Source organism: Coffea eugenioides, chromosome 9, assembly GCF_003713205.1.
Source record: "Coffea eugenioides isolate CCC68of chromosome 9, Ceug_1.0, whole genome shotgun sequence".
Taxonomy (NCBI): Eukaryota; Viridiplantae; Streptophyta; class Magnoliopsida; order Gentianales; family Rubiaceae; genus Coffea; species Coffea eugenioides.
This window is the reverse complement of record NC_040043.1, coordinates 3,646,692-3,672,397: the sequence shown is the minus strand read 5'-3', so window position 1 is coordinate 3,672,397 and position 25,706 is coordinate 3,646,692. Positions and strand designations below refer to the sequence as shown.

At 36.4% G+C, this 25,706-nt stretch overlaps 3 protein-coding genes across 4 annotated transcripts; 2 read left to right on the top strand and 1 right to left on the bottom strand.

Moving 5' to 3' along the window:
• Positions 1-711: 711 nt before the first annotated feature.
• On the bottom strand, positions 712-3,999 carry LOC113783585. 2 transcript variants are annotated; one of them, XM_027329771.1, is made up of 2 exons: positions 3,533-3,999; positions 712-2,674 (listed from the first exon to the last, which is right to left on the bottom strand). In XM_027329771.1, exons 1-2 carry the CDS (start codon positions 3,926-3,928, stop codon positions 1,250-1,252), a joined length of 1,821 nt encoding a protein of 606 aa, XP_027185572.1. In that variant the 5' UTR covers positions 3,929-3,999; the 3' UTR covers positions 712-1,249. The 2 variants fall into 2 exon arrangements, with proteins under 2 accessions (XP_027185572.1, XP_027185573.1); XM_027329772.1 differs by having other exon boundaries at positions 712-2,635.
• Positions 4,000-8,116: 4,117 nt separating this feature from the next.
• Positions 8,117-9,669, top strand: LOC113783713. The gene is made up of 2 exons (XM_027329924.1): positions 8,117-8,973; positions 9,604-9,669. Exons 1-2 carry the CDS (start codon positions 8,587-8,589, stop codon positions 9,628-9,630), a joined length of 414 nt encoding a protein of 137 aa, XP_027185725.1. The 5' UTR covers positions 8,117-8,586; the 3' UTR covers positions 9,631-9,669.
• Positions 9,670-12,536: 2,867 nt separating this feature from the next.
• Positions 12,537-18,415, top strand: LOC113782752 (calcium-dependent protein kinase-like). The gene is made up of 8 exons (XM_027328665.1): positions 12,537-13,623; positions 15,181-15,324; positions 15,417-15,569; positions 16,697-16,812; positions 17,187-17,354; positions 17,458-17,585; positions 17,843-17,942; positions 18,027-18,415. Exons 1-8 carry the CDS (start codon positions 12,858-12,860, stop codon positions 18,099-18,101), a joined length of 1,650 nt encoding a protein of 549 aa, XP_027184466.1. The 5' UTR covers positions 12,537-12,857; the 3' UTR covers positions 18,102-18,415.
• Positions 18,416-25,706: the final 7,291 nt, after the last annotated feature.

The following is a 25,706-nucleotide window of genomic DNA, read 5'->3' as shown; positions in this document are numbered from 1 at the left end:
GCCAATGAACTTGGATGCCCACGCCGGCCAAGTAGTCCTGTTTGGAATGATTTCCAAGGAACGGTTACAGAAAGTACATATTTCTGCACCCCACAGCAGGAGTAAAAGTTCAATCTTGATAGTCTAGCCGTAGTGAATGCTTCTATACTTGTACAGGGCAAAGAAGAAAAGTTACTAACATTTAAGTTTTAACAACCGACTGATTATGCAGTCTTCTATGTAACTGTACCAAGATACCACCTTTTCTCAAGTCATTACTTGAATCTTTTATTAGGATAAGAGGAACTTGACGCTGAATCGATCTTGTGGTTTACCATTGGTGGAAGAAAAAAGTGCAAGGGGGAAAAAATGCAGCCTAATCATTAACCCTGTGTACATCTGGATGAGTTTGCTTGCACATTTCTGTTGATGTATACATGCTTGTACTCATGTGTACAAGTCTTGGTATAATAAATTAGCTTGAAGACTTTGTGTGGCAATGAATCCAAAGAAAAGGATGTAATTGGCTACTTGCATTGTTCAAGATATATACTTCGCTGATTAATCCAGAAAGATGATCTATCTCAAGATTGTGACGCCGCTTTTCTTTGCACATTGATGAAGATGAGTGGGAAATGATGGAATCCGAACGCTTTAGCAAGTCGCAGCATGTATGAACAAGATTTTATGATGTGATCTGCCAATTTACAAGAGGCAATTAACCAGCCACTTTCGTGTTGCATAGCCTCTGATACAAGCTACTAATCTTCGAAAGGTCCTAATACTCAAAATGTAAGAAATAGAAGAGTACAATTTCTGCAAGTAATGGCTCTTTTTTGCTGTAAACAGTTTGTATAGTTCGTGATAACAGCAGACTAATTTTCAGCTACAACTCATCCAAACAATGTCCCTGGAACAAGCATGCAAAAGTATATCTGCACAGCGGAATTCAGCAAAATTCTTGAAGGAACAGTTATATACAACTATCGTCAAGCTGCAGCCCCAGGGAAGAGCTCTTAATGGACAATTTGATTGCATAGACGATCCCACCACTAAAAAATGATACCAGCAAATTGATGCTGCCAAAATTTTTTAACAAAATGACCTCAATGGCGGACCAACCTTGGCAAAACAAGAAGTTTAGGGATTTACTCAATCCTTTGCTTAAGCACATTGCGCAACTGCTTTTTCTGACTCTCTAAGCTTGGTTCCAAGGGCCTGGCCTTCAAACCATTCCTCTGAATCCCTCGTGGCCATTCAATATATCCTCTCATTGCTCGAGTAACGTGTGGATTTCTTTGGCCAGGCAAGCACCAATGACTACCAGCTCATTGTGGTTGACAGCCTCTTCGGAAAAATTTTCTGGGGAAACGGCTACATTGGAAGAATTTGATCCATTTGAAGGCCTTCGATTCTCATCAACTGATATTGTCCTGAGAACATCAGCAACACTAGGTGTGGATCTCCAAAATTTGCGAACAGATGGTCCTTTATTTTTATCTTTCTCCATGGAGGTGAAGTTATTAATCGTACAATTTAGAGACTGCTGATTTGCATTCTGAATGTTGTGGATAGTGAGACTAGAAACATGTCTGCCTCCAGAAATTCCATCCACAGAGTTTGTGCCATCTCCAAGAGTATGACTTGAATATTGATCCATACTGCAAGTCAAAATTTTCCTGAAACTGGCATTTGCTGAACTCCTATCATGATCAATGCTACGGTCTTTGGTGAATTCATTAGCTTCACAGCTGGCGTTATGAAATTTAGTGGAGTGAGTGTCGGAAAGATAACTTTGACATTCATGACTTCCAGTTTCCATTGTTCCACCATCTTGAAGATTCTCAGTGATTGTGTGTATGTCATTCACCGTAGGTGGCATGTAACGTAGCTCCTCTCTATCTTGAACGCTGAATGATTGCATTTCCAGGTTCATGCCTTCGACTTCTCTCATCTTGATCATCTCTGGAGTTGTACCATTAGTTCTCAACAAATTCTCCAAATCTGCTATCAGATTATTCATCTGGCAGTACTTTTCTTCAAGAATCAGCTTAGCATCAATTAATTTCATCTGAACACGTTCTTCACGCCAAACTTCAGCAATTTGCAGCATCTGTCTCTCTTCTTCCACTTCCTCTAGGATTTTTGCGCATTCAACCTTGATAGCTCTTATTTTGGCTTTGTGATCCTTGATATCATTACCTAGATCATGGCATATATCCTCCAGTAACTCCCTTGCATTCTTTTCTTTCTCGTATTCTTGCTTGAATTGCTTGGCCGCTAACTTGGCACGGGTTAGATCAGTCAGCAGTTTGGAATTGACGAGATCCATCTTTTGATAGCTTTTTCTCTCCTTTTGTAGTTCGACCTTTAAGTCATTAATCTTCTGAACCATCTTCCGTTCTCTTCTCTTACTCGACTCCTTTTCTTCACTGTGCCCCTTCAAAAACTGTTTGATTTTCTTTTTAACCAAATGGCGCTCAGATTCAAGCTCTTTCACCCGATTTTGAGATCTCACAAGTTCAACTTGCAAAGCAGAAGCAACGGAGATTGTTGCAATTTGGTGACTAGTTACAAGCCTCCCATTGTTGTGAAGTTGGCAAACTTCATTGGCACTCGGCGTTTTTAGACCCGCCAGTTCCCAATCTGAACCTCCCTTCATCGCAGATTTGCAAATGGACAAGAGTGGTTGAAGCTAAATACCAAGGATGCAAAGAATTGAAAGGATATCACAATTCAACAGTCATGTTCAAAATCGAAGAAAGGATTACGGCACACCTTGTTCATTACGCACTGACTCAACTTCACAATTCTTGAAAGTTGACACAACGACATAAAGTAAGATGTCAATGAAGGATATGATATTTAATGCAGCAAAGCAAGGGAGCAAATTTTAAGTTCCAATTTGTATAGAACAGAATGCTTTTAGAAATGTGAATGCGCCGCAAGGCAAGAACCATTCAGTTAGGCAGAGACGGTTGGCTTGCTCTATCAAGGAAACTATAGCTCGCTAACACATTCGATCTGCATCCTCTTGAACAAGAACATGTCAGTTATCACCTTACTTCAGTCTTCATTATGGTTACATCATATCTATTATAATTCTAGATCAAGTTCAATATCAATGTATTATGCACAGTAATTCTGTTCTATACTTCTTCTCAGCATCAGATTTGCTCTTTTATTTTGAAACTTTTGATCAACCCTTTTATGCATTTACTTTCGGCAGGGCAAAAACGAAAACAAAACAATAATAGACGCATGCTACCATCCAAGAAAAGATCAGATCATCATTACGAGATTGGATTCTCTCTGCAAACAATCTTGATTCTTGAGTAGTAGTATTTCATTTTATGAGCTACCCAATTCTTTATATTCCAAGTCTAGCTATGGAAGGAAAGAAAAATCCAAATTGGAAAAAGACACATGCTGCAAAATCCAATAGTCCCTAGGAAAGAGAGGACAACCACAAAAATTGAAACTTTTTTTTATTGGAAACTAAAAATTTTTTGAAACATTACATAATAAACAAAGATCAGTTTAAAAAGCATACCCCAAAACGTAACCGATTAAACCGCCCCTGCCGCGTCATACCACCACCACCAGAGTTAAAACCCTCCGCCAAGTGCCACATCCGAGCTGCCAACTTCCTAGCTGAGACCCCTACCACAATGCCACCTCGCACCTGCCGGATCCCTTCCCCTCCGGCGGCAGCCGTAGCACCGGATACAGCACCATCTGATTTCCACTCCACACGTGGAGTGGCCAACCCACTTGCCTCCCACCTAAACCTCCTTCTAGGTCCCCTTATCGTACTCCGGTGGCCGGAGAGGTTCCCAGTTCCATCAGTCACGCGTCGCCCACGTGATCGTGAACTAAGAGAATGACCATTAACGAAGTCTTTACCAAAATCACATGGAAATTTATGGGCTCTGTCTGAAGTTTCCATGTTATTGCTTAGCTAGGCACGTATCATCTGACCTGCCATTGCACTGGAAAAAGAAAGCAAGAAAGTTTTAGACTGTGCGAGTGTTCTTGAGTTCTTGAGTGTTCAGGTTGACACTCATTCAACTGTGTCACTGTGTGAGTGTGTGTGTTTTCAGGGAGATGAGCCATTAGGGGGGATTAATATAGGACAAGGAGCTGGAAACCAGTTGGGTAGAGGGCACAGAAATGCATGCGGGCACATCTGATGAAAGCGATCAATAAATTCACTCTCCGCTGAGCAGCTTTCTGTAGCCTGCCTCCATGGATTTACTACTCAAGAACTAGTCACTACTGTGTTGCAAGTTGTACACTTGCACTCTTTTCCTTTTGGGGTTCGACCAAGTTGTTAATTCCATTCATTAGTGAAACAATCAAAACGGTGCAAATATGACAAAAGGAGTATCCTATCCCACGTACGCAGGGTCTTTACTCTGGATTTAAAGTCTACAGGAATCTGTTCAGTTATCAATTAATTGAATAATGATTCTTTACTGGTCTCTCTTAAATTATTTTTGGACCGTTCTTCGATTAACTCCTACTTAGGATAAATTACTCATTACTCGTACTTTAGTATAATATTATATGACCTCTTTAAAATTTTAAAATATCTATACAAGTAATACCTTAAAATTTTATGTCAAGTGAAATAGACAGAAAGCATCTCTCGTTACCGTGAGTAACAAAGATGCAACTTCGAAAATAAGTAAGGTCAACGCTGACATTCAACTAACGACGTTACGAAAACTATTTTTCATTAAACTAATTTCAATTCACATAAAATTTTAGGAGATTGTATGAATATTTTGACACTTTAAGAGAATTATGCAGTATCATGCAAAAGTACAAGAGCATTATGAGTAATTTATCCTAGAAATTAGGCAAAAATCATGTCTTAGGTGCAATAACAAGTTCCGCCGCTTCTGTATGGCGAGTCTCCCATCGAAATAGGCAAAATCTACGGTTTCTATTTTTTTTTTTTTTTTCGATTGTCATCTCTACACCTACTCCTACTCCTACGCCATCTAGGGGGAGACTCAACTGAGCCTATGGGGACCGATGGGAACAGAACAACCACCGACCAGCCCGTCTGGATTTGAAGCAGAGCCACAAGAGTGGCATTTTTGGTGGGAGGCAAGGTTTGAACCCTTGCCTCCCACCCCACCAAAGCCTTAAGGGCTTGGTGGTGGCCACCAGCCCAAGAGCTGGTGGTTCTACCGGTTTCTACTTATCATGTTCGATTTTGATCTGTGAATTTGTTGGTGTCGCAGGCCTGCAGCCCCAGTACAGAGCCATTTAATTAGGTCCTGTTTCAACAACAATTGGCGCAAGACCTGCAACTGCGACAGGGGAGAAACTCACGGCTAGGTACTAGAGCTTTTAAAGAGTTACAACTTACAATCGAGCTACACAGTCAAACATTGAACAAACACATATTTATTAGTATTATTTTTTTGGTTTCAATTAGTTAAGGGTTAAATGCGCTCCCCGACATTTACCTTTAGTTGTACATTTGAATTTATTAAATAAGCACTTCGCTCCCTTATTTGTTAGTTTAAGATAAAAGTGTCACTACTTTGTTTGATTTTCCTATTAGTATTACTAATTTGTACATTTGTTATAATATTGTAATTATCTTTTACTTATAATTTCATTCTTGTTTTATTTATTTGCACTATTAAAAAACTGAAGACAAACCGTATAGCGTAAAAAAATTAATATGTGCCTGTCATAATCAAATTGGCTCGTGCATAGAAGAAATCCAAATTAACAGCCCAAATTAGCGTTTACTGGATGAACCAACATCTTTAAGCTCAAGCAAGCTACGTTTCTAGAAAATATTTCAGCGGCCCGTCTGTTGATAAGAAGCACATTCTGCTGGCTGCCATATATTTCGATGGTAGTAGATTCACAAATTACGTACCAAGAAATGTGGGATGCTGTTTAAAGCATCAAGCTTGAGGGATATGTATAAGTAGCTATGACAGAATTTTTTATTTTCTTTGACTAATCCAAAACCATATGTGCATGCACAGGGAATAGCTATTTCCAGACAATAGTGCTAGTGGGTTTTCTATACAGCAGGGTAGCCATGACGACAGTAGTGATCATTGGGTTCTCAGTTTCCAACAACAATAATGGTGTCTCTCAAAAAAAGAGATGATGGGGTATATGGTAAAAATGACAGCCAAAGTGGAGGTGGTGGGTTGAGGAATTAGTAATGTGGAAAACAAAAGATAGAGAATCATTTTGAACCACCATGGTTACTTGCAGAGGTGTTTTGTTTCGTCCTCAAGACCTGACTTAATTGATAAAAACGTTAATAAGTTGATCGTGAGATTTCTGATTCAAATCTTTCCCTATCCACTTCTTGTAAACCTTGGACTCCCCTAAAGAAAAAAAATGTTTATTTCGACCGAATCCTTTCTTAAAGCTACATTTCCCACCTGAATCTCATGTGTTACTTAGTAGTTAATACCCTGCATCGAATTTGGTACGTTACTATATATGGTGCTGATAGAATTTGAGTGCCAAGATGTTAGGCCACCAATGGTTGGTTAAAATGGGGACTTACATCATGTAAAATACGGCTCTGCCCAGTGTTTATATCTGTAAGTGAGCCCCAATTCCTCCTGATTGATTGCAATTCTTGGAAATAAGCCTCTACAATCAGATTTGATTCTAGGGTCTAATTTACATGATAACATAGGAGTTCACAAATTCAAGAAGGAGATGCAATCACAATATTCCTTGCAGGGAAGTGTAAACCCTATCTTCTTTTCTCTCTTTTTTTTTTTCTTTTAAATCAATGGAAAAATGAAGTGCGATGTTAATACCATAGCTAATATTTTAATGCCATAGCAATTTCCTTCCAAAATGACAAATTTAAAATTTTCAATGTAAACTTAATTTTTGACTTGTCATTTTGAAAGAAAGCTGCACTCTTTCGCATTGAATAATAAGACATGACGAACCCCATTTGCCTAACCTACCTAAAAACTTTACGTTATTGTGAGTAATTGCCAAAATCAATCTAGGACGAAATTTCTTAAATTCGCTCCTACATCCCTAAATAGCAATGTGGTTGGAAGCTTCATTGATCAGCTTTAAAGAATGAGATAAGAAGGGGCCTTGCACTTGCAGTGTTCACTGTCAGTTGATCTATAACAAAGAATGCTCATATATCAGAAATTTTTGGACGTAAGATTTTTCAACTTTTTCATACTGTAGGACATCAGAATTTTCATAAAACACCTTATAGTCCTCTTTTAATCTGTGTCCTTCTAAAAGAATTAAGGGAAAAAGTTTCGAACTAATTCATGGAAAGATTTTACAGCTGAAATCCTTGTGAACTGTTTGTTGGCTCGGGTTGCTTGCTAATTTGATACTTACACACAAGGATTAACGCAGGTGAGCGAAAGTGTCAAAGGGACAAGATTAGGTCGAATTGGCTGTTAAACATGATTGTGTAAAATTGACAATGATGTTTGACGAGGTTTTAAGTTACCATTATCAACTCGTGAAAACTAAAATTAATTAGCCCTTTAGCTGATGATTATGCAAAGCTAAAGAGGAAAACCAAGGTAGGTGAAGAATATCAAGATTCCATTGACATTTTCGTGTTCACATTTGTGTTTCTCTGTTTGATCTACAATAGATACCATCACCCAACCTTTTCACACTAGGAAAACGATTAGTTTTTTCCATCATGAGTTGTTGGCTTTGGTAGACGGCTAGCTGAAGTGTAGACGAGGAAGGTTTCGTAGTAATAAACTAGAGCAGAAAAGGTCCATCTTCAGAGGATACTTCTAGCTATTGGAACGAATTAGGCTTGGACATGAAGCACAAGACTGAATATACTAATAATAATTCAAAATGCCAGCATATGCTTAGTTACATGTCCAAATTAACATGTAGAAATCTTGAAAACAATTTTATCTTGGTTGAGATTGCTCTTGGTACATGTGAATTCGAGGTGATATATATAGCAATTGCGTCGACCCTAATTATCCTGAATAGTTAATTAACAACAAAGTAGAATAGATCTCAGAAGTACAAACAACGAAGTAGAGTATATCTTCTATACTAAGTTGCATATATTAGAGACAATGCAAGGGAAGAATTGTTCTACCTTGATTGTAAATTAGGTGAATCAACTTAAAAAAGCTTTCGGTGAATATCTATCTAGAATTGCAAATGATCTTTGAAAATTTCCAACATCTAGACATCATCCTTCCTTCTAGGAAATCAACATTGAATATTGGAAAAGGCTTCAGCCTCTAGTGTCAAGAGCCATGAAATAGCTAGTATAGCTAGCCAAGCCAGCTTTACGTGTCCAAGCTCAAGCTATTTCTTGAAGCCTATCCCTTCAACCTCAATCCTCAAAGGGACCGACACAGGCAATTGGTCAACTAATTAACCATCTTCTTGTCTTGGTGGCTTAATTCTTCAAGCTAGCTGGTCCTATTTCATACCACCTCCCATACATATCCAATATTCTACCAACCCTGTTTCCTCCTCCTCCTCCTATATATCCAAACACAATATGCAGCTCCACTTTCTCCCCTCTCTTTGATCTCTTTCCCACATCACTTGTTTTCTATATTCCCAGCTATATCATACATGCCTCGAATCTTTAGTACAAAAATAGGTACTCAAAATATGGGCAACTGTCTAAAACTCAGAAGGCGTAAAGTGTCATCAATGGCATGGGCTGGTGATGACTGGGATTCCTCCGAGGCACAAAAAAAATATGTCCCAGAAAACCAAAGCTTACTCGATGATGACCATAACCCGGGTTTCTCATCATCTTCATTTTCCAATGGGAGAGAAATAAAGATTAGGATTACCAAAAAACAGCTGGAGAAATTGCTAGGGGAAGTTGACGTGGGCGAAATGCCGGTGGACCAAATGTTGTCGAGGCTGATTAATGCTAGCGATCAACATTTTCAGGTTCAAAATCAACAACAACGGTGGTCATGGAGGCCCCGTCTTCAGAGCATTCCTGAGGTGAACTGAGACTTGATCCTTGGTCTCATGTCACCAATATTTAACATAATATTGACCGCACTTGTCAATTTCACCACTTGATGTTTGTAGCCAGCCAACTCATGTGTCAATTGTTGTTGTTTCATTTGATTGATGTACATATCTCATGTGTTTCAAACTTTGTGGATATGATCAAATAGTGGTTCATTTATTTGTTCTAGAGTACAACTACTTTTTTTTTAAACCATTTTTAGCCCTGATCAGTATGACATTTTTAGCCCTGATCAGTATGATGGCTTTGATATAATGAGTAACTCAATTGCTTCAGATGTCCACTCATTAAAGTTGAAAATTATGGAAAAAAAAAAAACTATAGATTGAACAACTGTCAGATGTCTTCCATTATTGTTATCGTTATTATTTTTCGTGCGTTGACAGCACTAGAATTAAATTCACTTGCCCATTAATTCCTTATATTATATTAAACAAAAAGTCAGGAGATTTTTTTTTTTTTCATCAGAACAAAATATAAAGACAAGAAGCATTTTCTCCCAACATGGTAATATGTTTGCAAATCAAATGCTAAAATAAGCAGGACAAAATGGCATACACGACCACCAATTAAGCACTGCTTCGTTTTTCTGTTTGCAGGCTTTCTTGTTGAAGAACTTGGCCTGAGATTTCAGAGTGTGTTGGACATCCTTAACAATGTATTGGAAAATGTATCTTTCTGTACAGGGAGACTCTCCCTCGTCATGAAAACCTTCCAAGGCATTCAATTTAGATGAACCCATATCAGCTTTTTCTTTTTTTGCTTTTTCCTCTTCGATTTTATGTACCACTTGATAAGCAGAAGAGATCAGATTGAAGTAGTTAACAAGGAAAAAAAAGGATTGAAAAGAAACTGTGAAAAAAATCTATTTGCAAGCCTCATGGTCCACGTACCATCTCTAGTGCTCAAGGTCCCCCCATCACTAGCAAAATCATTTATTGTCAGACTTTGTATTGTTCTTCCCCTCCATTTGCTTCAACTTGGGGAAAGATGGAAACCGTTTTGGCTGCTTAGTTGTTTGTCCATTTATTATGGAGAATTTTTGGTATCTCAATATCTCAGATTGTGCTTGTCCTATATTTGTGCGTTTTGATTTCCATTTTTCTTTCTGTCCGTAATCTTTCCTTAGTTTCACGTTCTATATACCACTTTTCATTTTTCTCTGTTGCTCGAAATTCTGGAAAAGAAAACCAACTTCTCAAAAGAAGAAATCAAGAACTTTTTCTATCAGTGTGACCGGATTTGTGTTATAGCTTGCTTCATATGTCGAAAACTTTATTTACATAAAATGCACTTTTGGGAACTAGAAAAACATGCATGAAATAGTGCTTAATAAGGCTTATTAGACACTAATTTCATACTAGCATGTAATGAAAAATCAATATTCTTCTTCACAATTATGGTAGGAATCATTCATTATGAACAATAATATTTATTACCATGAGATTGCAATGAATGTTGTAAAAAGAGGCAATAAAGGCTAGTAGGTTTAAATATTTGAAAAAAAAATTTAATCCTTCTGAAACAGTAATAGGCTATTGGTATGTTACTCATGCATATGCGTGATATTTTGAGGTAAAAAACCAAAACAAACTATTAGAAAAGCATGTAGAGACACTACTGATATGTATTATAATATTTTCTCTTCCAATTTCATTTATTCTCCTATCACTAAAGAGGAATTTATGATTGGATTGTCCATTAATTTAGTTGTTGCAATCCCTTCTTTTATCACTGTTTGTTTTCTCCTTCACTCATTGATCAATCATCTATTGATAAAAAGGCTATCTTTATCCATTGTGGAGTATCAACATCATTCTTCACTTTCTTTGTAGTAATATTTCATTTTCCAACCTTCTGTTGGTGAAAGAAGGTCATTTTACAGCCTGCAACTTTAGTACTCTTGCTTTCTAATAGCTAGTCTTATTCAAGTCTTTTAGTAACTAATTACAATTTAATTGAGTACGCACATATAGTATCTATTTTTTTTAACCCCAAAAAAAAGATATGAACTTTGCCCTGAACTCTAATCTTGGATACTTACATCTTAACTTTCATTTCAATCTAACTTATTATTATGAGATTATATTCGTATTTTTTTTAATTTTTCTATTATTATGAGAAAAGTTTTAATTGAACCACAAAAAATAAGGTGCAAATGCCTAAGTGGGGAATAGGGAATGATCTTAATTTACTTATGATAAAAAGTAAAGTGTAAAGTTAGATTCAGTAATAAGTTAGAGGTGCAAAGTGAATTTAGTCCAACTATCTTTTTCCTATCTCAATGTGAAGAGAGAAAAACAAAACATGAGTTGAAAGTTTTCAAAATGAATGAAGAATTGAAGATAGAGTTACTGACTCTAATAGTTTTCCAATTTTAACCAATAGTCTTATTCAGTCGCTTTCAACTTTTAAAAGTATCTATTAGATCCCTCAACTTATAAATTTTTGTTTTACATAATATGTACAATTCACATCTAAATAAAATTGTTTTCATTTTGCCCCCTAAACTTTGATTAAGTGTCTATTTTCTTCCTCTAAATTTAGAGATAAGGCATGAGTTAACTAATTTGACTAACAAAAAAAAAAAAATCCAATACTATCCTTTTAACGATTTAGAAAAACTAAAAGTAAAAAATAAAAAACTACTCTTTAAACAATAACAAGCTTAAATTCATGTGTTATAAAAACTAACTTTATTTATTGTTATTATTGTCGTTATTATTATTATTATTATTTGATTTTATGTCTAATAAATCGATACACACACATACGCCTTAATCCATAAGGAATAAGAATAGATTTTAAGCTAAATTCATAGAGTGTTGTTTTGCTTGTATCAATATTATATTTTTGTGTAGTCAATGTAATAATGAAAATGATAAATCATGATATTGAAAAAAAAATGACCAAAAGATAAATAAATAGATATTCCAAAAGTCAAAATTTTTTCTTCTATGCTCTATTCTCTTTTATGTACATATATTTCACATAATGAATCCATTTTTACTAAATTTGTCATTATTAGAGTTCAAATAATTTGATTAATCCCACCATAGAGCAATAATATTCACAATTAAATATTACTGTAGAACACTATATGCTTAGATAAAATTTGTAAAACAATTGCTTTATCATTTTTTCATAGTCTAACTTTCCAATGACTCAATATTTACCCAAGCCATTAAATGAGAAAATTTGACTGGTTTATAAATTTTGGAAGTGCCAAATTAACATTAATCTAAATAGTAATGGCTAAAAGTGAATATTGCTCCAATTGAATTTGGCATTAGGAATTAATTAAAACTAAATTCAGAAGCTAAAGGATTTAAATTGACACTTTCAAAGGTTAACGGACTAACCAAAGATAATTGGTAAAAGTTGAGACGCTACCGAAGTCATTTAGGTATAAAGATGGATAAAGATAACAAAAGAAAGTGACGAAGACAATTATGTCCATTGAACAAAAAAATAAAATAAAATAATAAAAGGGCAAAAACAAAATTACAAAAACAAAAATTGGACTTTGAGCCTTTGATGGGCTGGAGAAAAGTCAACCGACTACAGGTCTTGTGACTGCTGCTCTGATCTGATGAATATCCATCTTTCGGTTGATCCTCCATCAAAATTGAGCTGGATTACGCCATTTTCCGCGTGGGGTTTTTAGCTTTGAAACCCAAAAATAATCAAGAGATTTTATTTTACTTCCCCCTGATCCCTACTTGCCATATTTTCCAAAGTTGCAATCTTTATCCTTGGATGCTCCAAAGTTCAATCATTTCCGCGAAATTTCAAGGAATCCCATCAATAAAGTCTCAAGCTTGATCTGAAATTCAATAACTTGTCTGAAGAAATGGGTGGTTGTTTCAGCAAGAAAAAGTACCCCCAATCAAGTATTAATGGGCACAGATCAGGAGGTGGTGCAGCAGCAGCAGCCACCACCACAGCATATCAGCAGAGCTACCAAACCAATCAAAAACAGGCCGTCCAATACACTCCTCAGCCACATCAAGCAGAGAGGTCTTATCAGCCGCAGCCACCGTCATCTGTTCCTGCAAAACCTTCAGCGCAACCACCCCAGAAGCCAAGGCCTGCTCAGAGGCAGGAGCCAAATGCAATTTTGGGGAAGCCCTTCGACGATGTGAGGGCCCACTACACCCTTGGCAGAGAGCTGGGTAAGGGTCAGTTTGGGGTGACCTATCTTTGTACTGAGAATGCAACCGGGCAAAAATATGCCTGCAAGTCAATATTGAAAAGGAAGCTTGTGAGCAAAAATGACAAGGAGGATATGAAGAGGGAAATTCAGATAATGCAGCATTTGAGTGGACAGCCTAATATTGTGGAATTCAAGGGTGCTTATGAGGATAGGCAATCAGTGCACATTGTTATGGAACTTTGTGCTGGTGGGGAGTTGTTTGATAGGATTGTTTCTAGGGGACATTATTCTGAGAGGGATGCTGCTGAACTTATCAGACAAATTGTGAATGTTGTCCACATTTGTCATTTTATGGGTGTGATGCATAGGGATCTCAAACCTGAGAATTTCTTATTAGCAAGCAAGGATGAAAAGTCAATGCTAAAGGCAACTGATTTTGGGCTCTCTGTCTTCATTGAAGAAGGTGAGCTTCTTGTGCACTTCGTCGTTTATTTAATTAAGTCTCAGTGACAAAAAATTTGGTGGATTAGATTTCCTGTTGTCGTTCCTGGATTAAGACTTTCCATATTTATGGAGACAGATAGTTATTCTATATGCTTCCTTGATTGTAGACTTAGTGATACATGTGATTTCTGTGCGCTACGATACCTACATGGGAGCTGTTTCTCTGAGATAATCAATAGCTATAATCCCTTAAATGTCTATCCTTGCAGGATGTTTTGCATCTTTAGATTCACTATGTCTTCTAATTCTTTTATTAAAGTCTTAAACTCATTGTGCTATGAGCAGATGTCCTTCAAGTTGCATCCTTGCATAGATAATTTGGTCAACCTCCGAGTTGTTCAGTGTATGTTATTCAGTTTTCTTATACTAGGAAAGTATGTACTCATGGGCTTATGTAGATGACAAGTTGGTTGGTATCCACGTTTCAACATTAAGAGATTGTTGTTGCCATAAATAGCCGCACTAAATCCATTCAAATAGCCCCATAAGGTTGGAAATGAAGGCTCCGTTAGTTGCATCTGACTATGTGGAAATTTTCTTCAATGAGTTAATAGCTACTTTGGTCACAGTTCTTTATAGATAGTATGAAATTTACTAAAAGTATTATGTTATATGAACTAATGGCAATGTTTTAAATACTAAAAAATATTTGCTATTACAAACTTGTAGCAATATTCTGGTAGGACGTGAGATTGAATTGGAGGTAGATTGAAATGCTGGTGTAACTTGTGCATGCATAACAGTTATCATTAAAATTCAATATGTACAGGTCATTTCTTATCTCAAACATCAAAAATTCTTTGTGAAGAACTGGAGAGAGAACTGTTTTCATTAACTTTTAGAACAAGACCCAGACCCTTGATAAAAATCTGGAAAGATAAACCATAATATTTAGTAGTCTAATGCTAACAGAGTCATGATCAATGTGGAGTTCTTTTCCTCCAAGAAAAAAACCAAATAAGGAACACTATGATCCTAAGTCTGTCTTAGAAAAGTAAGTAATTATGAAGTCATGATATAACTAAAATGCATTCGGCTAGGGATTGGCAATATAACAATGTTAACAGGTCCTCTGTTCTGGATCGTTGGATATCTGCTGCATCACTTGGGGTCAAATGGAAGTGCTTTACTGGCTGCAGCTTCTATTAACTTGAGCTACTTTCAAATTTCTAATTTTAGTCATAGTAAAAACTTAAATATGTACCTCCCCTAAACAAACATCAACATATCCTGCACTTCAGTGTATGTCATGGAACAGCTTCAGAAGATGCTATGGTTTTGTTTATCCTAGAATCCTCTATTTTCTCTTTGTCTATGTCAGAGGTACAATACAGTTAACCAACTCAAGTATCTTTCATATAAATCAGACATATGCTCCACTTCTAGCATTCTTCTTACTCAACTGCTTGCTAAGATCATAATCATTATTCGCTTTTTGTATATCTATTCTGATCTTATTAGTTGTTGAATAATTGGTCTTATGATATCTAATCAAATTTCACTTTACATATCTCAGGAAAGGTCTACCGTGATATAGTTGGTAGTGCATACTATGTTGCTCCTGAAGTATTGCGCCGTAGCTATGGGAAAGAAATAGATATTTGGAGTGCTGGTGTTATTTTGTATATTCTACTTAGTGGTGTACCTCCATTTTGGGCTGGTAAGGACAATAGCATTTTCCCTATATGTTGCCTTTTGATTCATGTTTTACTGTCTTTCGCTGACACATATAATTTTTTGTTTTTTTTGCAGAGACTGAAAAAGGAATATTTGATGCCATACTGCAAGGGGAAATTGACTTTGAAAGCCCGCCATGGCCATCGATTTCGAATATTGCCAAAGACCTAGTTCGCAAAATGCTGACCATGGATCCAAAAAAGAGGATCACTTCTGCACAAGTTCTTGGTATTGTTTTGTTTGCAAGCCTTGGAAGTTACATATATTAAACAAATTTCATAAATAATGTTTAAATAGTATGCACATGGTGCCTGGTTGAATGTTTTATGTATCTTACTGGGGAAGGTAAGCTGATTTGAGTCTTAGACATGTTGATCATCAACCATCTGCATCATTTCATGGTACGATTTTCTAGACAACTCATTATGGTAATTCTTGGTACACATTTTAACAAATGAGAATCGATGTTTATGAGTTATGACTGATAAGATGCTAGACCATATTTCATATAAATCTGGAGTATGGCTTCAATTGGGGATGAAATAAATTAGCTTCAACAAAAATTAGCTATGTTCAGAGACTGACAAACATGCTATAGGTAATGGAAAGGTTTTCAATCTAACCTGCAATACTAGTGAGAGGACCATGGAAGTCGAGACCTGATTAGGGATGGATCTATATAAATCTGGAGTATGGCTTCAATTGGGGATGAAATAAATTAGCTTCAACAAAAATTAGCTATGTTCAGAGACTGACAAACATGCTATAGGTAATGGAAAGGTTTTCAATCTAACCTGCAATACTAGTGAGAGGACCATGGAAGTCGAGACCTGATTAGGGATGGATCTATCATCTGATGAATGAGTTGATATATTAGAGAAGCACACATTAGCTGATTTCTCAGGAAACAGGGATGAATTTCTCTTCTTTCTTTTTAGTTAAGTTTTCTTCTATATTGGTTGCCCTGAATATCCTGTATCATATATATGTGTTTGGGCCTAATTAATGTACTTTGTTATTTTCTTGTTTAGCTCTTATCTAGTCTACTTGTTTTGCTTCTTTATGCTAATATAAGTTCATTACTCTATGTTTTGGTGACACATTTTGGGTCACTGAAGATTGACAGTTCGATTATCAGTTGGATCAAGAATTGGTTTTTCTAATTCTACAGTCTCATTTCCATGTATTTCTGTTTTTCTTTTCTTGCCAAAATTAAAACTTAATCAGATTCATTAGCTATATTTTGAAATGCATTCCATAACTTTGAGTGCCTTTTTCTATTATCTGCTTGATAACATGTGGTACATGATTACTCCTGAATTAACTTTTTAACGTTGTTTGCTTTGTCTATACAGAGCATCCATGGATAAGAGTAGGTGGAGAAGCATCAGATAAGCCAATTGATAGTGCAGTACTGTCCAGAATGAAGCAATTCAGAGCAATGAACAAGCTCAAGAAACTCGCTCTGAAGGTGATCTACAGTGTTCTGTTTCTTGTCGAACATAAATGGACCAATCACTCTAATTAGAAAGACTCTGAATCATATTCAATTAAAATAACTAGACACCCTGTTAACCTGTCGATAACCTAAGCTTTAGAAGGCTCCCCATATGTTTCATTTACTGTAGAATAAGGGCTTCTTAAATGTAAAATTCCTACATATCTTTCGGACACTGATATAATTGAGATTTAGTTCTTGTTTAATCCATTGAAGGAGAGAAATCTTCCCACAAAAATCTTCATCACTTGTTAGCTGTGAATTGATGCCAATGGATCTTCGAGATTGTGTACATGGGACTCATCTGATCTCTGTGCTTGTTAATTTCCATTTTTAATATACCACAGGTCATTGCTGAAAACTTATCTGAAGAAGAAATCAAAGGTCTTAAAGCAATGTTCACAAATATAGATACCGACAATAGTGGCACAATTACTTATGAAGAGTTGAAATCTGGATTGGCTCGACTTGGATCTAAGTTGTCAGAGAGCGAAGTGAAGCAACTCATGGAAGCTGTAAGTAACAACGCATTCAGCTAGAAGTAGATCAGTTGACTTTTTTGCAATTCATATTCTTTGTTGGTTACACCCTACGATCATATATCATTCTTTATTTCAGGCTGATGTGGATGGTAATGGATCCATTGACTACATTGAATTTATTACTGCTACAATGCACAGACACAGGCTTGAAAGAGATGAGCATCTGTATAAAGCATTCCAGCACTTTGACACGGATCATAGTGGGTGAGTCGATATAATGGTCAAACTTCTCGGTTTTGTTACATGCATGTGGTATTTAGTTTGAAACTTCTGCCAACTCTAGCTGCCCCAGAAGCACACCTAACTGTTTGGAAGAGCTTTGAGAGTTGTTAGAAATTTTCTTCATTTATTTCTTGGAGGACAGACACTTTATCCTGATTAATTGTCCACCTAAATCATCTTTCCTCATGAGCTGCTTCTGAAATATTAGTGACATTTGATTATTATTGGTGTGATAACAGCTTTATCACGAGAGATGAACTGGAGTCCGCTATGATGGAGTATGGAATGGGTGATGAGGCCACCATAAAGGAAATTATTTCAGAGGTGGATACAGATAATGTAAGTGTCCTTTGATTCTCATAAAAAACATTTCACAATCGATTTTGGATCCAATTGTAGCATAATATCTGTTGCACTTTACAGGATGGGAGAATCAATTATGAGGAGTTTTGTGCAATGATGAGAAGTGGAACTGCAGCACAGGGGAAGCTCTTCTAGAACGTAAGCACTTGACCTCTCAAGGGAAGTTCTAATGATTTGCTAGGTACAGTAAGAGAGGTCTGCTGGTAAAAGGGCTATTTGGCCTGAGGACGCATGAGTTAGCATTTTTTTTTTCCCGTATCTTTCGCCAAAATTGTGTATCGAAACGATTGTAGTCAACACAGAATGAGGCCTATAGTTTGGATTTCTTCTGGAGTAAATCGCAGTTGTGCATATTCGGTTGAATAATAACGTTGTGGGTTTCTCTACATATCACTGTGTTTCACCCAAATTTTACATTGTCTTCAACTGGGGTATATTGTTTAAGGTTTATAAGGTTGCATGTGAATGATATGCTTGAAATGAACAGAAGAAATGCTGATGGCTGTCTTTCAGATTTAACATGGGGAGAGAAATTATGACGACTCACTTTGTAATTTGTATCAGGCAAATGCAGCAAAATAGGAATTGCAGTAGTTTGTCCATCATCTTTACCCAGAAGTGGGAGGCATTATAGGTTTCCTTCCATCTGATTAACCAACTTCCATGACTCATTCATTATAACCCAATGAAATGGGAGGAAAAAAAATTTACTAACAATCTTACATAGGACCAGACAGATTGAATGACCAAGATAATCAATCAATTTTGGTAGTTTATAAAAGAGAGAAAAACAATCAATGTTGTTAAATATACACACACAGCACTTGCACATATCTTGTTCTTGGGTTCGATCTTTAACTGAGTATATTGCAGCCCAAGCCTAGTTCTAGGACCAAACAGATTGAGCTCAGTCCAACCAATCCTATTAACAGTCCTAGATTAGATAGGACCCTTAAACAAGCGTATTTCACAGACCTCTAGGGAAAAATGGGAATCAATTTAAAGCTGTCAGAAACATTTTTCCAATATCTCAAGTTCCATGAAAGGGCATCACGACTTTACAAGATTCCACAACTTGTAACCTGTTCTGTATTTCATTTTTAAGTTTGTCCTTTTTCCAAATGTGTCAACCACCCATCCTAGGATAATATGCGTTATTTATCTGTTATAAAGACACTCATAAACAGTTTTTTTTTTCTCTTTCTTTCGAAGGAAGACTCTAAATTTTACAAGAGGAAATGAAAAAAGGGAGTATTTTCTGAGACCTCACGATCGCTCGATCAATATCTCCACCCACTAAATTGAATTCTAGGCATCACTTGGCAATGTTCCGGTAAATGGCATAAAGAACCACTTAAGGGTAGATTGGCATTTAAAAATTTGAATAACATAACATGAAGTGTTCAATGAATTTTGCTGTCTTGGATCGTGAACAGTTTAGGGGTGAACTCATCTTAAACATTAGTTGGCTTAAGATGACAAGTGCACAAATGAAGAATCCGAGGGTAAGTTTGATATTCCCTGACACAAACTGCATTAGGACAACCATTTAGGTTAACTATTGCAGGTGAGGAATATATTTTAAGCTCGAATGCTTTGCGCAATAAGCATATGATCATGTGCACGTGTGCACGAGCTTTCTTTATTCTGGGAAAAAGTATTCATTTCCCATAAGCCCGAGAAAGACAGCACAATTCAGTCTTCTCTACCTTGATTAATTATTGGTATAGCAACTTTCCCACATTAACATCTAGCATTCTCCTATCAAGATCTTCAAACAAATCCCAAAAATAAGCATATTAACAAAAAAAAAAAAAAAAAACAATACAAGGATACACTTAAAGACCTATATTGAATGGAAGTATAGAGTGATGAGCATGTTCATTTCTCGAAACACAAGAACAAAAGATAGTAGGGTTCATGAAGTAACAATCTTCTTGATGGTTAGGTGAATTGGTGTTAGTATACAATGAATGTGCAAGTTCAAGTGATTATATGTCCACCACAATTTCAAACGCTTTTCTTGATTTCAGTACAAAGCTATAAAATCTGTTGTATTAAATTTGGCCAAGTTGCTTGCCTCTTAGTCGAGAAGTTCGATAAGCACCACTGTTATAGCATGTTATAATTAGCCTCGGATGCTCCTAGCATGTCGATTGTTGTGCCTCCAGCCACTCTCCATGTACTCAATCTGTCATTACCTACGCTTTCTTATTTAATTAGTAGCACTAATTCTCTAGCATTTTGTTGTTCTAACACTAAACAAAACCTTGTTAATTGTTTATTTTATTTCAATCATGTTGATATTCATATGTACGGTGGTATAACTTGACTTCTTTTTCGTCGTAACGACATTAATTTTTGATAAGAGAAACAACAATAATGGTACGAGATTAACTTCAAATTGTTTAAAAAAATATTAAGTACACCATGTGCAATAATCGCTGCCTTCTCAAATTGTTCTAGGTAGGTCAAAAGAGCTGCAATTTTCTTCTTTAGCCCCTTGTGAATATTTAGACAGACGTTTTAGAGTCCAAATTTGTTATGCATGAAAGCATTTGTCTCTTTGGAACATTAGAGTTTCTTTTTTGTTATGACAAAGGTGCATCACAAGGTCTTCTTTATCTCTTCAAACCATCTAGCAAGACCAAGACCATCTGCACAATGATTCATGGAAAATTGCTACTAATAGTTGAAGTTTAGTGAATCAAGAGGAGAATTAAGCATATTAAAAACCGCCCAAATTGATTTCTTCTTAGATAACTAGTTAAACTTTATATAAGAGTAAGATGAAATGGTAATAAAAACAGTAATATTTCTACGTAAGATGGTTTTAAGGTAAGATGTTACACAATGAAAGAAAATCCAACCATTTTAACAATTACAAGAATCTCTTTTTTGTGATTACACGTAAAAATATCTAATGTAAATAATCGTAGTACCATCAATCCTAGGAAGAGCACATGGCATTGCATGCAGCCTCCCACGGCCATCGGCCTCATTTACGAAACTGATACATCTACCAAACAAAAACGCTTACCGTTTTTCTGATCATTAAAAGCTCTATTTCCATCTACCAAACCAAAAACACTTAAGAACTTCATGACATTCTTGGGGCTGATCCATCTCTCTAACTGCAACCTCAGCAGCAACCATCATGCAATAGCAAGCAAAAGTCTTTATTCATTATCCATCTAGCTTTTGTTAGCTCCAAAAATAAAAAAATAAAAACCCCACCTCGGTTTAGATTCTAGATTAGACTTAGCCTCTTTCTCTTAGTCTGTGCAAGTTGCTCTTTGTTTATCCCATCTAACATTTCTTGTCCCATTGCTGCACTATACTGCAAGTGAATTTTCTTCTTCAGGTTCCGACTTCTGAGAGTTAGGATTTTGTCTCTGATTATTTATTGAGAACGTAAGAATGGTGGAGCTTCAGTCTCGTGCAAGCTTGGTGAATGCATCTGCATTACGTGCTATAGACAGTGAAGTAAAGGGGGACAGTTCTGTCAATCTCGTTGCTGAGATTTCAGCTGAGTTGCAAAGGGAAAAGCAGAAAAATGCTGAACTTATGCAGAGAATAACTGTACTTAAAGCCCAAACAAGAGAAAGAGATAATGGCCCTTTGGTTTTTTGTGGACAAGTAAGCTTGCCCAACTCAAAACATTCATCATCATTTCTCTGCTTAATCCGCGATTGATCAAGTGTATGTTGTTTTCGCTTGTATGATTGCACACGGTTTCATCTGAGGACTTTATTGTTTCAACATTTTCTACTATTGATAATCAGTTTTGTTTTCCATAGTACCTTGGACGAAATTAAAATAAGAAATTTCTTTGATAACCATAACCAAGAAACATCTGTGTATGCGAGGTAAAATTGTGAGACGACAAACTAGCATACCATGCAATAGGATCAATAAAATTGAGACCGCATTGACTGTAATGTCTATGCAAAAATGATATTTTTCCTTTTTTAATCTTCAACCTTTCCGCCCTGGCCTTTGTTTCACTGAGTTACAAGGAACCAAAAAATAATTAAATGAGCTAGATTTTTAGAGTTTAATTAATATAAGTTGTTTTTGAGTATAAAGTATTGTAGAGAAATAAATTTATAGCTCTTATGAAGATAAATTTTTCATTTGTAGTTTGTTGAAACTCCATAGCTTGTCACAAGCATTTAATGATTTGTATTTATGCTGACAATTCTCATATTAGTTGACACTTCCAAACAATGTCATGACAGAAACTCATTGATTGACAGAGAAATTGTTGACTTTCAAAATGTGATACAAGTGAGTTGGTGCTATATGTTAATTAATTCATAAAATTCCCAGATTAACTTTTTTTTTTCAGTATTTTGTGCATCCTAGTTGCTATTTGATGATTATTGACTGATTGAAGAGGTACTGAGATTCTATGATGAGCAATTCTGGCTTCTGTTATCTATTTGCTTTCCTCTTTTCAATCTCAACTGTAGGATTATTGTCGAAAGACTCAAAACACAGTTGAACACATGTCCAAGAGACAGAAGGTAGAAACAAATTCAATGAAACCTGAAGGTGAAGATATCAGGGTGGGCTCATACATGAAGCATAATAGCCAATGCATGCCAGATAAAGACGTGTCTATGAAAGAAGGCATTGTCACCTGGATGGGCATGGATGAAACTGAATTTTTGCAGTCTGAATTCCTGAAAGGGAGTGATTCTGCTGCAGAGTTTGAAGATACAGATGACACTGGTGATGAAGATGGTGAAGCGGATGTAATAAATAGTTTTGGCACTGACCCAAAAAGTAAGGAAAATTCCAAAGAATTAACTTGTGCTAAAGAGGTGAAAGAAATTCTTTTGAAACAGGAAGTTAATGGGGAAGGAGATACACAAAATGTGGTAAGTCCCTCAAGCAGTCAGGGGAAGCTGATGTCTGCTGCACGTGTAGACAAACAATTTCATGAGTATGTGATAGAGAAAAGGTTAAAATCATGTATGAATCCTATTGCTAGCTCAAGGGAATGTGATCACCAATATACAAACGAAACAATCATGACTGGTGGTCATGGGTATACATCATATTCTTGTACCCCTCGAGGGGAGATCAAAATATGTGACAACATGTTTCTACAGAAAAAGCCTCCTAAGATAGCTTTCTGTCCAAAGGAGGTCAAGAGAATGATACAGTCAAAACAGCTCTTGGTGAAAAATGCTCAGTCTCACACTGTTAGGAAGATCATAGTCTTTGCATCCCTTGGCATAAGACATGGATGTGAAGACATGTATGAATTAGACTTCAATCAGTTTAGCATTTTACGGAAGGGGGAACCATATTTGTCCCCCAAGGATCCTGGGGTAAGCTTTCTTTTATTAATTGTGACTTCAGGTGTTCCATGTTAGACTGATTTAATATGAAACGAGAATTCCTTTGAAATAGTGATGCTGCTTGTTTAATTAAGTCAAGACTCCAATTACTTATAAGACCCATATTGTTCGTCTTTGGCATGTATATCGAATACCAATCTCATCAGCATCATCATGCCCGTTACTGCAGATTTTTCTTTTGTCATCTACTTCTGGTGAATATGAACCGCCCTGTGCTGATCCCTTTGGTTTAGCTGACAACAAGCCTTAACAGTGCAAAATATTGTGCAATGCTTTAGACCTCAAACTTTGAACTTCCAATGATTTTTTCAAGTAATAGCAGCCTTGTTAAATTCTCAGGTTGAAAGAATGCATGATTTATACATGTTATCTCTTGTATTGTTTGTTGGTGATTTGGCGGAAATAGTGCTTCTCTTGCATTGCTTTTAAACTCAGCTGACATGGCCTCGAGGGATAGTACAAATGGCTAAAAGGAAAAAAAAAAAAAAAAAAGAAGAAGATGGATGAAGAATAACTTGTACTCATTCAAAGAGGTGATATTATCCTTGTATCAAATTTCTTCTTCTTCTCTTTTTTTGAACACTCTTTTGTATCAATTAGTGTCTGCAATGAATCCTTTTTCTTTTTTTTCTGGGGATTTGATGCAAGTTCAATGGCTTCAGTCTACTGGCTTAGTGAAGGATTTGACATGCAAGTCTTCTATGTGCTATTAGAGAACTATTGGGTCAAATGATATCTGAACAGCAATTTAGGTTAAGATCCCTGAGTCCCAGTCCTACGAAAGTGGTCTATGGTTTCCCTTTGTACAATGGAGTGATGCCTTACAGTTCATCCAACTCTATGTTCTCATTGTGGTTCCTTATCTGTGAGCTTGATGAGTTTTGATAGAATCAATATTTTTTTTAGGTATCAATAGAGTTTATTTCAATTTTTGTCCTAGGAACATGTTTTATATGAAAACCCTGGGGTCCGGAGGAAGATCTTCTATCCCAACCGGCAGAATCCTACCATGTGTCCTGTCCAAATTCTTCAAGAGGAAAAGGCTATGCGTCCACAAGATGCTAGCTGCCCCTCATGCTTATTCCTGTGCATTAAATATGGTGGAAGGACCAGAAATATTCCCCAAAATGAGTAAGTATGAATCTCACCGATCTTTTTTTGGGGCGTTCTATTCAGCGGGGTTTACTGATAGGCGCAACCTTGCGTTCCAACAACTCATCAGTACTTCGTGGCGTCAAGTTCTTGTATTTGTATCCGATGCATAAAAATTACAGCTGGTTCTTCAGCATAAGCTGAAACTCTTCTATGATTTAATATCCAGATATGTCAGGCAGCGAATGGGAAGAAACAAGCTCAAATCCTTTGGGCCTGCTATTTGTAGAATGTCAATGCTAGTCCATATACGCGGAGGAAGCTTCTTTTTCAAGGCTTTAGGTATCACACTTCTGTTTATGGCTGGATATCCTGATGACCTTGTTCAAAGGGAAACAAAGTACAGGAACTTGGATCTCCTTCAGAAATACTACAGGTAATTTGTATCAGAAATACTCCTGCTGAGGTGCTGATAACCAATCTTTCTAACTGCATATAACTGTAATATTATCAGAACCTCAGAACTGTTTACCAGAGAACAGGACTAAATGAGATAACAATGTAGCAGGACTCCATTGACATGTTCAGTCTGCATGCATGATTAAAAAGAACTAGTAGCTTTCCAAGTGAACATGAGCAATGACACTGAATCATGTTTCAAAATTTTTATACTTCAAGGCTCATTACACCAAGAGGATGAGCAGCATAAGATTTTGCATGGTTTGATTTGTCAAACCAGGCACAATTCAGAGTTGCTCTTCTGCCAGCTATCCTTAACCTCTGCCCACAACTTGCTTATCCCACAATGTTTTTCATCACAGGACAGATGAAGATGCTGAAGGGGAGGAATTATTTCTGCCAGACCCGGTCAATACAGATACTGTAAGTTCATGACTATGAGTTGGCTAGTCTAGAAATTTGCATATTCTTTATTCTTTTTTTTTTTGGTATGTTGTCCTGAAACAAGATGCTGCAAGTAATATTGTTGGAGTATTAACTATAATTTTAAAATTTTATTTTGAATTCCTTAAGTTCTTGATTTTAGTTCATCCTCATCAAAAAGTTTAAATGTTCAATACCTATTGAATGGATGTGAGTTACTTGTTTTGAGTTTGAACTCTGAAGATGAATCCTCCTGCAAAGCAATTCTCTCCAGCTCTTGTTATTTTAAAGCAGGATTCAGAATATATAGCATACAGATGTTGTAGGGTGGACATAAATTGCTGCAACAATGAGACAGTGCCTTCATGGGAGTGCTAAAAAATATGCACCTCAG

What these genes read in the sequence shown, in the direction of transcription:
- LOC113783713 (XM_027329924.1), top strand. Translation starts at nt 8,587, where the DNA reads ATGCCTCGAATCTTTAGTACAAAAATAGGTACTCAAAATATGGGCAAC. An exon ending in GTCTTCAGAGCATTCCTGAG is followed by an intron (nt 8,974 to 9,603) that starts GTGAACTGAGAC and finishes TTCTGTTTGCAG; the next exon opens with GCTTTCTTGTTGAAGAACTT.
- LOC113783585 (XM_027329771.1), bottom strand. Translation starts at nt 3,928, where the DNA reads ATGGAAACTTCAGACAGAGCCCATAAATTTCCATGTGATTTTGGTAAA. An exon ending in TTAATCGGTTACGTTTTGGG is followed by an intron (nt 2,675 to 3,532) that starts GTATGCTTTTTA and finishes CTTGGTATTTAG; the next exon opens with CTTCAACCACTCTTGTCCAT.
- LOC113782752 (XM_027328665.1), top strand. Translation starts at nt 12,858, where the DNA reads ATGGGTGGTTGTTTCAGCAAGAAAAAGTACCCCCAATCAAGTATTAAT. An exon ending in CACTTCTGCACAAGTTCTTG is followed by an intron (nt 15,570 to 16,696) that starts GTATTGTTTTGT and finishes TTGTCTATACAG; the next exon opens with AGCATCCATGGATAAGAGTA. An exon ending in CAGAGGTGGATACAGATAAT is followed by an intron (nt 17,943 to 18,026) that starts GTAAGTGTCCTT and finishes TGCACTTTACAG; the next exon opens with GATGGGAGAATCAATTATGA.